Source organism: Esox lucius, chromosome 11 (assembly GCF_011004845.1).
Source record: "Esox lucius isolate fEsoLuc1 chromosome 11, fEsoLuc1.pri, whole genome shotgun sequence".
NCBI lineage: Eukaryota > Metazoa > Chordata > Actinopteri > Esociformes > Esocidae > Esox > Esox lucius.
The window spans coordinates 11,896,856-11,911,092 of NC_047579.1; the positions used below are offsets into that span (position 1 = coordinate 11,896,856).

General features: G+C 38.4%; 2 protein-coding genes across 7 annotated transcripts in view; one reads left to right on the forward strand and one right to left on the reverse strand.

The window, feature by feature from the left end:
* Window positions 1-14,237, forward strand: part of LOC114840345 (NLR family CARD domain-containing protein 3-like) — a 246,059-nt gene that overhangs the window by 158,668 nt on the left and 73,154 nt on the right. The gene's annotated exons all lie outside the window — the stretch shown is intronic.
* LOC114840365 (NACHT, LRR and PYD domains-containing protein 12-like) overlaps window positions 1-14,237 on the reverse strand; it is a 360,864-nt gene that overhangs the window by 26,173 nt on the left and 320,454 nt on the right. For 4 of the 6 annotated variants that reach the window (XM_034295450.1, XM_034295446.1, XM_034295451.1 and 1 more), the window contains exons 3-7: window positions 4,874-4,999; window positions 3,339-3,423; window positions 2,958-3,186; window positions 953-2,732; window positions 531-704 (exon numbers count right to left, since the gene is read on the reverse strand). In XM_034295450.1, coding sequence (XP_034151341.1) covers window positions 531-704; window positions 953-2,732; window positions 2,958-3,186; window positions 3,339-3,423; window positions 4,874-4,999 — 2,394 coding nt within the window. The remainder of the gene's footprint in view (window positions 1-530; window positions 705-952; window positions 2,733-2,957; window positions 3,187-3,338; window positions 3,424-4,873; window positions 5,000-14,237) is intronic. The other 2 variants (XM_034295447.1, XM_034295448.1) reach the window with 2 other exon arrangements.

The following is a 14,237-nucleotide window of genomic DNA, read 5'->3' on the forward strand; positions in this document are numbered from 1 at the left end:
ATACCAGAAGTAGTTGCAATATAACCATAAACTGCTACTTTTTTATTTATCCTGAACTAATCCTAATGCAACATTTGTTGTCTGGGAAGAGACTTCAACAGCGGTCCCCTGCATGGCAGTCTGTGTCTCTAACCACTATGCTATTTAACAAGGGGTAATCACTCACTCACTCAATCACTCACTCAGTAAGAGACATTTGCTCTTTTAGTCTGGCTCCGCTCACGTGTATCACAGAGGGGCATCCGGTATAGCGCAGGGTAGCAGGGGTTGGGGTGCCACATTTGCAAACATTTTTGCCAGGAAGAACCCTGATGTCCGATAGGATGTCTGGTGGGGCATGATCTATCATGCCTTTAGAAAATCCCATTGGGCAGGAGGTTGGGGACTTTGTCCTGCTGGGAGCTCAGGGCTGGTGGAGGTTCACCCATTGACAACAGCAGCTGTTTTTAGTCCCCTGTTGTTGTGTAACACTGTTGTGTTGTTATCATGTTAGTCATCACTATGTGATGTATTTTTATTTTTTTACTCACCTCAGAGTCTCCAGTCTACATTGTGGATCCTCCATCAAAGCAGAGAGTTTCTCCACTCCCGTATCCTTCAGGTCATTGTTACTCAGATCCAGTTCTTTCAGGTGTGAGGGGTTTGACTTCAGAGCTGAGACCAGAGAAGCACAGCCTTTCTTTGTGATTCTACAACCTGACAGTCTGGAGAGAGAATAACATGATGTCACAAACAGAACAATAGTTCAAAATAACAGTGAAATAGCCTGTATATATTACATCATTGTCATTTCATGCCATACTTTTTTTAAACTGACATTGCAAAACATGACACTAGAATGCAACTTCCTGTACATAAAATAGTTTATGTTTTTAGTCAATAAATATACTGTAGATATAAGAAATGTGGGTGTGTGTGTGTGTGGGCAAGGGATTTGCATGACTGTACTTACAGAGCAGTTCTGCAGGTCTTGATCACTGGCAACAACCCCAGAAGACCTTCCTCTGATGTGGAGTATTTCTTCAGGTCAAACAAATCAATCTCGTTTTCTGACGTCAGTAACACAAAGACTAGAGCTGACCACTGTGCAGGTGACAGTTCTTCTCTGGAGAGACTTTCTGAACTCAGGTATCTTTGGATCTCCTCCACTAGAGAATGGTCATTCAGTTCATTCAGACAGTGGAACAGATTGATGCACCTCTCTGAAGAGGGATTCTTCCTGATCCTCTCCTTGATGTACCTGACTGTTTCTTCATGGCTCTGTGAACTGCCTCTAGTCTTTGTCAGGAGACCTTGTAAATGCTTCTGATTTGACTCCAGTGAGAGACCCAGAAGGAAGCGGAGGAAAAGGTCAAGGTGTCCAGTCTTACTCTGCAAGGCTTTAAACACAGCATTCTTGTAGGATGTGACTTGAGGCTTTCTGGAAATGTCCCTGTTGGTTGATTGTTGTTCTTCCATCACATTCATATTGTTGTTGTTGAATGAGAGAAAAACATATACAGCCGCTAAAAACTCCTGAATACTCAGGTGGACAAAGCAGAACACCTTGTCCTGGTTCAGCCCACATTCCGCTTTAAAGATCTGTGTACAGACTCCTGAGTACACTGATGCTTCATGGATATCAATGCCACACTCTTTCAGGTCTTCTTCATAGAAGATCAGATTGCCTTTCTGTAGCTGTTGAAAAGCCAGTTTTCCCAGTGTCAGAATGCTCTCTTTATTCCAGTGTGTATCTGTCTCTTTTTTCCCATCATACTTTACATTCCTGTGTGTGGATTGAAACACAAGGAAGTGTGAGTACATGTCTGTTAGGGTCTTGGGCAGCTCTACTTTATCCTCTGTGGTCAACATGTACTCAAGGATTGTAGCAACGATCCAACAGAAGACAGGTATGTGACACATGATGTGGAGGCTCCTTGATGTCTTTATGTGTGAGATGATTCTGCTGGCCAGGTCCTCATCACTGAATCTCTTCCTGAAGTACTCCTCTTTCTGTGGGTCATTGAACCCTCTCACCTCTGTCACCAGGTCAACACACCTTGAAGGGATCTGATTGGCTGCTGCAGGTCTGGTAGTTATCCAGAGGAGAGCAGAGGGAAGCAGATTTCCCTTGATGAGGTTTGTCAGCAGCACATCCACTGAGGTTGACTCTGTGACATCACAACATCTCTTGTTGTTCTTGAAGTCAAGGGGCAGTCGGCACTCATCCAAACCATCAAAGATTAACACAACTTTATATTTATTGTAGTTAGAGATTCTGGCTTTTTGGGTTTCATTTGAAAAATGATTGATGAGTTCAATCAAACTGAGTTCTTCCCCTTTCATCAAATTCAGCTCCATAAAAGGGAGGGGAAATACAAATTGGACATCCTGATTGGCTTTTCCTTCAGCCCAGTCAAGAATGAACTTCTGCACAGAGATTGTTTTTCCAATCCCAGCAACTCCTTTTGACAGCACAGTTCTGATAGGTTTGTCTTGTCCTGCTATGGGTTTGAAGATGTCTTTACATTTGATTCCTGTCACCGGTCTTGTTTGTTTCCTGGTTGCTGTCTCAATCTTTCTCACCTCATGTTCATTATTGACTCCTGCACTTCCACCCTCTGTGATGTAGAGCTCTGTGTAGATCTTATTGAGAAGTGTTGGGTTCCCTTGTTTAGCGATACCTTCAAACAAACACTGAAACTTCTTCTTTTGGTTAGATTTGTGTTCATGACAAATCACACCAAGCTGACCTGAATGTAAAACAATACAGAATATTGTGTCTTTAAAGAAAGGACTGTATTTTTATAATTTTTCGTCTTGTCACTATGTTAAATTATTCAACACATCACTACTTTGAAGAGGTTGCCAGGTGTTGTCTGAAGGTAGCTACATTATTACTGAGTCAAACAGATACATACAACTTTTAAATGTTTCTCTTGATGAAACATTCCACATTAAAATCTGACAATTCTTACTTTTCTCCAGTGTGTCAGCAAGATCCTTCTGGTTCATGTTCCTCAGGACATGCAGTGTGATCTTCAGAGCCCCCTCTTTGGCACTGCTATCCTGCTTCTCATCTTCAGGGTCCACACCTTCCTCATCCTCCTTCTGACTCTTAAATCCTTCTGGGAGATCTGAACTCAGCATTGTCTTAAACCACTTTAACTCTTTCTTCATAAATATCATGATATTCTGTTCAAGTAACTGAAAGTGAAAAGGTGAAATTGAAAAAGCTGAAATTAGACTGAATTAAAGTTAATTAAATATCAGAACAATATTAACAAATGCATGAAAGATTGACAGGTTAACTTCACTTGAGGTATACCTAAACAAATGTACATAACAGGACCACATACATGGAATATTGAGGACAGGTCTGTTTGATGACTCTGGACAGATAGACCATTGAGAAACTCTGAATCTGATCTCTCCTGTTGGTCTCTGTGGACAAAACATGACATTACATCTACACTTCCAGAGTTTGTAGAGACTCACACAGTTTTTTCAAATACAAAATAAATAAATGCTACTATTCATAATCCAACATTGACTATTGTAGCTTTGTAATAGAAACATGTGGGCTCTTAAATCCATTTAACTCACAATTAAAAAACATGTCAAAAATTTTACTGGTTCACTGATTGTTTTTTTTCAATATCATTTGTAAGTCTCTTTCATTTGACAAGGCCACAATACAATTCTAAATCGGAAGTTACTAAAACCCATTTGTAAATAAGGCATTGGAAGTCATCTAATGGCAATGGAATTGTTTTAAATGTATAATTTTTAACAAAAACAGATTACATGTACATTGGTGCCTCTTGTGTGTGTGATACCGATAGCTGACGTTAGCTTCAATGTTGACATATTTATAATTTAATAAAACTATTAAAAAGGCAATCACAAAATAACAATTATATCGTACATACAGTCTCCTCAGCTTGGTATTTCATATTGTATGTTTTATGAATTCCTCACCTTCAATATAACATTTTAAATAACGTTTATCTTGTTCCTCAGCCTTTGTTTAGTTGTCTTGCTCTCTGTCAACTGACTATTAGACAGGCTGGTGAGAACAACAGTAGAGTGAGAGCGGGTTAATCAACTACTAGAGTAAGTGTCTCCCTCTGTTGGCCGATAAAAGACCAACACCTCTTGCAAATTACGAAGAATATACAGCACTTCATGTTCTCCCACATTACTGGTTGATAACACAGGGAATCCAAAACAAGCTTGTGACCTATAAACGCAGATTACAAATGTCCATAATGTTGAATTCGTATCAATGACACAAACCAAACTATTTTGACTTCTTTGGGTTTATTACTATAATGCATTATATTCCCATTGTACCCGTTTCATTTCATGCATTTCAATAAATACAGTGACATACGTTTTGTTATTAATCTTAATTATTAATTACCATGGTACCATGTATAATGCAGGTTAATCATTTCCATGATCTATATCTATACAATGGTATAAATGATGTAATAGCATGGTGTTATTAATGGTAGGACCATCATATTTTAAGTCCAACAGCAGGCTACATTTATATAATTCAGACTCATCCATATTATTAGTGGAAGTACCTTAGTAGGACCAAATGTTTTCCATATTTATAAAGGTAGACTTTCAAAGTAAAATTTTTATAAAACAGGAAAAGTCATTATGGAGTGTTTATATTATTATGTCTTTAATGTCATCTTCATACGTTTTTGTTAAATGTATGTACATTGTAAAGATTTTGTTTGCCTGTAATGTTTTTTTCGTTAAATGTTGAACCCAGGAAGATTAGCTGTTGTTTGTGGCAGTCAGATAATGGAAACAAAATAAACAAATAAGAGACAATGCTGAAAATCACTGACATTGACCCATGAGTTTTTAGTACCTCTGATTAGTAGAGAAGTCTCCCTCTCTGAACTCTATAAGTTGATGCATAGACTGGTCACTCTTCATGGACACACAGCTGGGTACAGGACAGGTTGGTCTCTTTATATGGTCCCTGAAAATGATACAGTTAAATACAAAACAGCAGACAGTTTTTGTTCATATTGGACTTTCTTAGTAGTGATTGTTGTATTTGGACACAGTGAGTGTGTGTCTCTTTCTGGACCCTATAATTATTAATGAAGGAGGACCCAGAGTGTTTTGTATATGGTGGACTTAGGAGTGATTGGTGTGTTTGAACCAACTAAGAATATATGACTCTTAACTTTCTTGTGTAAATGTTTCAATAAGATCATATTGAATTTGTAATTGAGGATGTAATTATTATTGAAAAACCTTGAAAAAAACACTTCATCCTCTTTGTACCCCAGGCCCTTTAGCCTCTTACAGTATTCCATTTGTTAAGAATCTTGGTTTTATCTTTGATAGCTCCTTCAAACTTGATAAGCAAATTAATCTAGTAGTGAAATCTATCTTCTTTCAGTTAAGACTTTTGCCAAAGGTTAAGGTCTATCTTCCTCTGAGGGATTTTGAGAAAGTTATCCATGCATTTATTACGTCTTGGCTGGATTACTGTTATTCCTTGTACCTGGGGGTGGATCAGAAAACGCAGCCGCTGAACATTTATTCCGGTATAAGAATAAAGGAGCACATAACACCAGTTTTGGCCTCCCTCTATTGGCTTCCTGTTCGTTTTAGGTTTTAAGATTCTATTGGTTGTCTTTAAGGTTTTAAATGGATTGGCCCCTTTATATCTGTCTGAACTTCTACATTGTCATTCTCCAGCCTGAGCACTGAGGTCAGCTAACCAGGTATTTCTAGTTGTCCCAAAAGCCAGGCTAAAAACTAGAGGGGATCAAGCTTTCGCGGTGGGTGGTCCCATCCTCTGGAATAGCCTACCACTGCATATTCCAAAAGCCCAGACTATACACACTTTTAAGTCATTGCTAAAGATGCACCTTTTTACTCTGGCTTTTAATCTTAGCTGAGTTGGCATTAAATGTCTGTGCTGCTATTTTGTCTGTGTCTTGTTATGTGTCACTACGTAATTTTGTACCTGTAAATTTCATATATTTTGTATACTTTTATATTTTGTCCTGTACAGCACTTTGGTGAACGACAGTTGTTTTAAATGTGCTTCATAAATAAAGTTGACATTGACATTTAGAAAGTGTAGTTTAACAAATGTATTATTACAATAAAACACCCATTGTATCAATATTAAATACAAACCTGTATTTCAAACATTAATATACAGATAGACCAGTACCTAGAACATAGCAAAACAAATCGTAGATCTTATGAATTCCTCACATTCTATATAAAGTTTTAAATAATATTTATCTGGTTCTCAGCCTTTGTTTAGTTGCCTTGCTCAAATGCCCATATGTTGAATATGTATCTAGAACACAAACCAAACTATTTTGACTTTCGTGGGTTTATTAATAAAATACATTATAGACCCATTGTACCAGCTTCATTTAATGCATCTTAGGGAAAATATTCAGTCACTTTCCTACACTGACCTCAGATGTGGAAACCCATTCACAAACCAAATTAATAATATTTTACCTCTTAGCTGTGGTGTCATGTTCCCCAAAAATACTTATTTTAGAGGCAGAGGCCCCCTCCTCCCTCTCCCCAGAGAGACTCATTTTAGAGGCAGTCCCCTCTTCTCTCTCTATCTGATTAGACCTGTAAGCACATAATGGAGAGAAACACAATTCCTGGATAAAGACTCAAAGACTAGAAATCACAATGTCTGGATCAGATACAAACTGAAGAATAACAAGCATTACTATAATAAAAGAAATACCACTAAATAACAAACACATAATTAAATTATGCTTTAACTTTAACTTAAGTTTTACTGACAACAAATCAACACATTTGAGAATGTGGACTGACTAATTACATTGAAGTTACAACAACTTACCTTAACACTGATAATGACTTACTCCAAATGATCGCTCTCTTTGCTTTGTTCTTTGATGAATAATTACGAAACAATTTGTCTTCTCTTTTTCAGTTCAAATGTTGAAAAATATATAATAAACTTCTACGTCAAATCATAATGAATCCTGTGCAGGAACTTCACTTTCAGTTTCAGCTGTGCTAACTGACCTGCCTCCAAACATGTATTACGTAAGTCAACAGTAGGAGGAGCTAGCAGACATTTGATGTCAATATGGTATCTGTTTTAGTAACCTTGGTTTGGTCATGTTTGTGATATGTAAATTACATTCAGTGTAATGGAGATAAAACAGAAGCAGTATTGTTGGTTCTGTACATTATAAGTTGTTACTTACTGGCCACATCATGTACGTAATAATGCATAGTGAATATAAATAGTTTTTTCTGTATAGGGCAAAATGTATTTCATATACAGTCATTTTCATTGTGGCCAATTGTATAGGTGAGTAAAATGCCAGCAACAATTGCAAATACACAGTGCCCCTTGATGTTTTTGCATATAATTACTCTATCCACTCTCCTGAACATTTCCTACAATACATTCACTGTGGCATATAGAATATTTTCTTTTGTATATGGCAATATGTATTTCATATCCATTGAGTTACATTGTTGCCAATGGTATGAACGCAGTAAAATGCTAGCAAAAATTGCAAATACACAATGCCCCTTGATTTTTTTTTTGCATATAATCACTCCACTGCTGGTCTTTCAAAGAGGGGAAGCTCATTTTCAGCCTAGATTATAACAATCTGATGGTATTCATTTCTAGTGACACTCTGGGTCTTTGGGGTCTTTTGGACCCCAGACAATAACATTTAATTTTGTAACAGAACAATATAATTATATATATTTTTTTACAAATATAATTTTACTCTGTTTATTAATGTTTTTACTCAACATTTGTGCAGTTTTTGGAGGATTTATGATATAAATAGTACTTCTAAATGGCATCGCTAAAATCAGGTTGACAATATTAGCACTGTCTGCCATCGTGTGCAGTTTCACCCGTGTACGACGCTAGCCTAGCCTACTACAGTATATGAATGAATGAAGGAATTAACTATCTAAAAAATATATAATAAACTTTGTAAAACTGAAACAAGGATTGTGGTGTAGCCTATAATTGTGTGAAATGTATGATGCAAATCGGCTAGCAATTTCGCCAAACAAATATCAAGAAATATTGCAGCAGTTTGAATTTCAAACACACTTCAGAAATCCGCAATGGAACTGAGCGCGAAATTGCTTCAGTGACGTTTTATAGTACAGACCGGTGTCAGTCAAAAGGAGATGCAGTTTGACAGATCGTCAGATCCTCCAATCATCACGCGGAAGCCCGGAGTACGGGCCAGCCCACTCTTCATTCACCCCCAGAGATGCCGAGCGTCCGTGGGTGGGACATAATCGCAGCATTTATCCAATCATCGTCTACTTTTGGAGGACTGAAAAAAAACTGTTCTAAGCAACCCCATTGAAGTCAATGGACGCTCGGCTTCAACAGGGAAATGCACAGTGGCGAGGCGGGATTGTTTGAGAAGAAAATCGAGTCAGCCGACCTGTAGCTGTTTTAGAGATGAACGTGTTTTAACGCATTTTTTGTCAATAAAATGTTTGCTAAATACTACATATTTGACCATTTTTTTTTTTGACATTATAGGGGAAGCCGAGCTTCCCTTGCAGTCTTAAAGAAATCCCCACTGAATCACTCTCTAGATTCTACTGAACATTTCCTACAATACATTCACTGCGGCGTATAGAATAGTTTTTTTCTGTATGAATCAATATGTATTTCAAATCCATTGAGTTACATTGTGGAAAAAGAGGGTGTGGAATAGTTGTAGATGTTCTAGATGTACCACACCATTCCCCATGATAAGACAGGTTTGTTTTACTCTACACTTACTCTACTCCAGAACATTTCCTACATTGCTTTCTCTGTGAAATATTCAATAGTTTATGAGCTATCAGGCAATATGTATTCCATATTAAGTCATTGGCATTTGCTTTATTTTGCCCTTGGAACGTTATAATATTTTTTTTGAAATTACTTTTGAATATGACCATATATGAATTGTTGTCAATGTTTTGAGAGGTACATTTTCTTAAACAATTAATAATCTCAATTTATGTCAGTTTTGAAGTAATACGTCAGTCTTTTATTTTGAAAATATCCACATTTTCGTGACCCGGAAGAGTTTCTTTAATGTTGCGCACAAGATGCTGATGTTCCTATCTTGGAAAGGGGCAGAACGAAGATTAGCGTCATGCTGGCAACATTAAAGATTCCGTAGCAACAACAAGACTTCCGGTTTTCTGATTTAGCCTTCAAAATAGAAGTCTGCGGTAAAACGCGATTTTAATAATATTAAATGTATCGATTTTGACACTTTGGTTAGTGTATATTGTAAAAAGGTACTCTAGGAAATGTTCAGGAGAGTTGGTAGAATAATTATATGCAAAGAAATCAAGGGGCACTGTGTATTTGCAATAGTTGCTGACATTTTACTCCACCCATCCTAGATCCTATTGGCAACAATGTAACTCAATGGATATGAAATACATATTGGCCTATAAAAAAAAAACTGTTCTATACGCTGCAGTGAATGTATTGTAGGAAATGTTCAGGAGACTCTATAGAATAATTATATGCAAAGAAATCAAGGGGCACTGTGTATTTGCATTTGTTGCTGTTATTTTACTGCTCTCATCCCAATGGCCACAATGCAACTCAATGCACATGAAATACATATTGGCCTATAAAAAAAAACAATTCTATACGCCGCAGTGAATGTATTGTAGGAAATGTTCAGGAGACTCTATAGAATGATTATATGCAAAGAAATCAAGGGGCACTCTGTATTTGCAATTGTTGCTGGTGTTTTACTCCGCCCACCCCATTGGCCACAATGCAACTCAATGGATATGAAATACATATTGGCCTATAAAAAAAAGACTATTCTATACGCTGCAGTGAATGTATTGTAGGAAATGTTCAGGAGACTCTATAGAATGATTATATGCAAAGAAATTAAGGGGCACTCTGTATTTGCAATTGTTGCTGGTTTTTTACTCCGTCCACCCACATTTCAAATTGCTGAACAGCCTTTAGATCCATTATTCCTTTTGTTAATGGAGGTGATTATTGCTAGATGTAGCACACCGTTCCCCATGATTAAACAGGTTTGTCTTACTCTACACACTCTCTTGGACATTTCCTACACTGCTTTCTCTGTGGAATATTCAATAGTTTATGAGCTATGAGGTAATATGTATTCCATATTCTGTCATTGGCATTGTCTGAATTTTACCCTTGAACGTGTTTTAACACCCACTTTTTATCGAAATTACTCTTAAATATGATCATATTTAAATTGTTGTCAATGTTTTTAGAGGTTTTCAAACAATTAATAAACTCAATTTATCTCCGTTTTTAAGTAATTCGTTGGTCTCTTTTATTTTGAAAAATTCAAGATTTTTGTGACCCGGAAGTGTTTCTTTAATGTTGCTCACAAGACGCAGATAGAACGAAGAAGGGTGTACTCACTTATATAGGAAGAGGTGTGCAGAGCTTTAAGACGTATACATTGTCATAGTAACCTAGATTTTCAGCTGAGTCGTCGTTATGAAGAAGGTAGCTAGCTAGCTGCTGTAGCTAACTAACCATTCCTTTAGACTTACCATCCAGAAAAAAACAACAAGTCCGCCCATATCAGGAATGGTTGGGAAGATGCCAGGAGACATGTCTCTAAAAATGTATGCTTATACTTTTTGTATAGTGTGAATTTACCATTTTTATATCAGACACCAAGGAGATAATCAGGCAAAAAATTCAGTCGTCATTAATGGAAGCCGAATGTAAGAAATAAGAAAATGCAGATGTTTTCTTACCCTTAAGTCTATGAATCTATTAATTTATTAATCTAAATACAATGGCAGGATTGTGGTAGAAGCACCCCTTCCCACTTTTCAGACTGCAAATGTTATGTACAGTACCATGGATATAACAATATCTGGAGAGTGATACAACATCTGTCGCCAAAACCCTGGGATGTTATTTTCATTATAATTCTATGGTTATAAGCCTTGTTGAAGTCAACACTTCCCCGAGTTGGTTTGTTGGAAAGGAGAATAAAACACCAGGAGTCAGGTCAATTACCGTACCGCATATTCCGTTTATTACAGAAGCTTTTGGAGACAAGTGTCGACGAACAATGTCTAAGGATCAACAGTCAAAACAGCATTTTATACTTCAACTACGCCCAAAAGATAGAGGCGTTAAGTTAGCAAAGCAAGTGTGCCATTGGCCCAATCCCAGTTCTATTCTATAAGGATAATGCAAACATCTTCTTGCTCCCTTCTGGTTTCTGTCTTGTCTGTCAGACTATGTGTGTGTGTCTCTAACCTGTGTCCTGTTTCTCAAAAGACAGACATACTAAATCTTTCTCTCCCCGGCAACCGCTTGAACAGGGTTTCCTGTTCTCCTACTTGCACCTTCAGTTTCAACTCAAGTTACAAACACTTAATATTATGCTTCATTGCTTACAACAGCTTACAACAGTTCACTAACTTATACAATCAATATATCTACAGCCTTCAGACAAGACAAAGCTATTTTTTCTTGTTGGTTAGATTAGATAGATTAGATTCAACTTTATTGTCATTGAACAAGTATAAATACAGTACAATGAAATGCAGTTAGCATCTAACCAAAAGTGCAAATAGAACAATGTATGTAATAAGTGGGATGTAAAAAAGTGCAATGAAGGCAAATGCAAGTACAAATGGCAATTCTAAATGTGCAATGAAGACAAACTGAGGGTAGCATGTGCAACTGAAATGCAGGGATAGCAGCAATGGGGTTCATGAGGTAGACATGTACATATAACAACTGAAAACAATCTTATCAGACTTTGCTATACAATGTCAGAGCCCAGTAGTACAAAGAGGAGTGAAACCAGGTCCCTGTGAGGCAGTACTAAATGGTCGGTCGATATGATTAGTACTGAGTCACAGAGTTAGCAGGGTTACAGTAACTGGAAAGAAACTGTTCCTGAGCCTGCTGGTACAGGAATTAAGCAACCTGTACCGCCTGCCTGATGGTAGGAAGGCAAACAGTTTGGGGCTTGGATTAATGCCACAAATTGTTTGACCATTGACAATTGACAATTAATGGGGAAAAGCCCTACTGGAGTACAGTCAGTGTAATCATATAATACATTTGTCATTTATTCAAATTACAGTATGCATGTTTTTGGCTTGTTGAGATGGTGGAATGGCCACTTCCTGAAGATTCAGGCGCTGCCAATATGTCATGTCCGCGCCAGGCCTACCACTCATAAAAGTGTCTCAGGGTTGCCAGATCTGTCTTAAATGGCAGGCTTCTTTGTTATTTGCAGACATTGTTTTTCATTACGTGGAATGTCAGGATTAGACTTTTTTATTTAACTGAATTTGTTAAACTTTTAGTTGAGTTCTTATTTGATTGAGCTTTTATTGCGCTCTCTTTTTCATATACCTTCTTGTTTTCAAAATTGTAAAATGCATCAAATCTCCACTTTCATGTGATTCCATTGACTTAAATAAGCACTGTTCCAACTTATGGCCGGAGTCCACTTCTACAGTATTTTCCTAACATTATAATGAACCATTTGCTTGCATTTTTTCTTAGATGCCTTTAACGTTAAAATGCATTGGTGGTACTTGAGACATGCTATTTAGTCAGGGAAATTTTATTACTATCATTTAACTAATTCGTTTTTAGGCCAGACACCACACTCTAATAGGTCAATTATTAGGGGGCCAAGCAACGAAATTGCTGGAACACTTTTATGTTTGTACGTTTTATTATTATGATTATTATTATCACGGTACCCATACTCCTCATGGTGGTGCTGTAGCACTCAGTCGAAAATGGAAAAATGTAAGCTCAGATCTCATGAACCGAATGTCGTAGAGACACGCAGCCAAGTTCCAGATATACCCCTTCTCGTGCTGACCAAAAAAGTCTCTGGGGTCTTTCAAATTCGCCCCTTGGATTTTCCTCCATTTTTAATTCTGTGAAAAACTTGTTAACGACATCTCCTCCGAGACTGCTGAACATATTTGCATGTCGTTTGGTGTGAAGGACCTTTGAACCAATATCTTTAAATGTTATATAAGGGAAGTTAATATCTGAAACAATATGACCGAAATCAGCTAATTAAATTGAGCTGTGCGGGTCTATGACTTTAGACGTCCATTAAACCCAAATGGAACATCAAACAGCTACGAAACAAAACATACCCATAAATGTGTCTGCTAGGAATAGACAGGAAAACTCCCATACAGAAATACCACTTGGGGGCACAATAAACATAACCGATGTTTTTCACGTGTCCAGAGATCGGGTTGTCTAGGCCCCTGCCTTCGACTGCCGCCCGATCCTCTTCGCACCGGCCCCTTATGGTCCCTCCTGTGGGTGGTGAGCCCACGGGAGGGCGGCCCCACGTCGCCCGTTCGGGCTGAGCCCGGCCGGGCCCCATGGGGGAAGGCCCGGCCACCAGGCGCTCGCATACGAGCCCCAACCCCGGGCCTGGCTCCAGGGTGGGGCCCCGGCTGCGCCATACCGGGCGACGTCATGGTACACATAATTTTAATCATCATTAAGGGGTTTTTGAACCACTCTTAGTCTGACCCGTCGCCTAAGACCTGTTTGCCTTGGGAGACCCTACCAGGGGCATATAGCCCCAGACAACATAGCTCCTAGGGTCACTCGGGTACTCAAACCCCTCCACCACGTTAAGGTGGCAGTTCTTGGAGGAGACCCCGGGGAAGACCTAGGACACGCTGGAGGGACTATGTCTCCCGGCTGGCCTGGGAACGCCTCGGTGTCCCCCCGGAAGAGCTGGAGGAAGTGTCTGGGGAGAGGGAAGTCTGGGCATCCCTGCTTAGACTGCTGCCCCCGCGACCCGGCCCCGGATAAGCGGAAGAAGATGGTATGGTATGGATGTTTCTCACGATTTTGCCGTTTATAAAAACACACTTAAACAACATTTCCTCCGAAAAAGCTGAATGGATTTGGATAACAATTGGTGTAAAGGACCGCTGGACCATTGTCTTTAAAAGTTATATTATTGTAAATGTTTCTGGTGGATTTTCAAAATATGCATCTGTTTGCTATTTCGGGTATTATAAATCCAAATCCGATGAGACTAGTCAGTCTGCCTGCCAGCCCTGTGGTGTAGTGGGAACATCCCGGTCCTTCAATATTGTGATCCCAGTTTGATTCCCTTCTCAGACATTCCAAATTCTATATCTCATCAATGCTGTTCCACTCCTTTCCACAATAC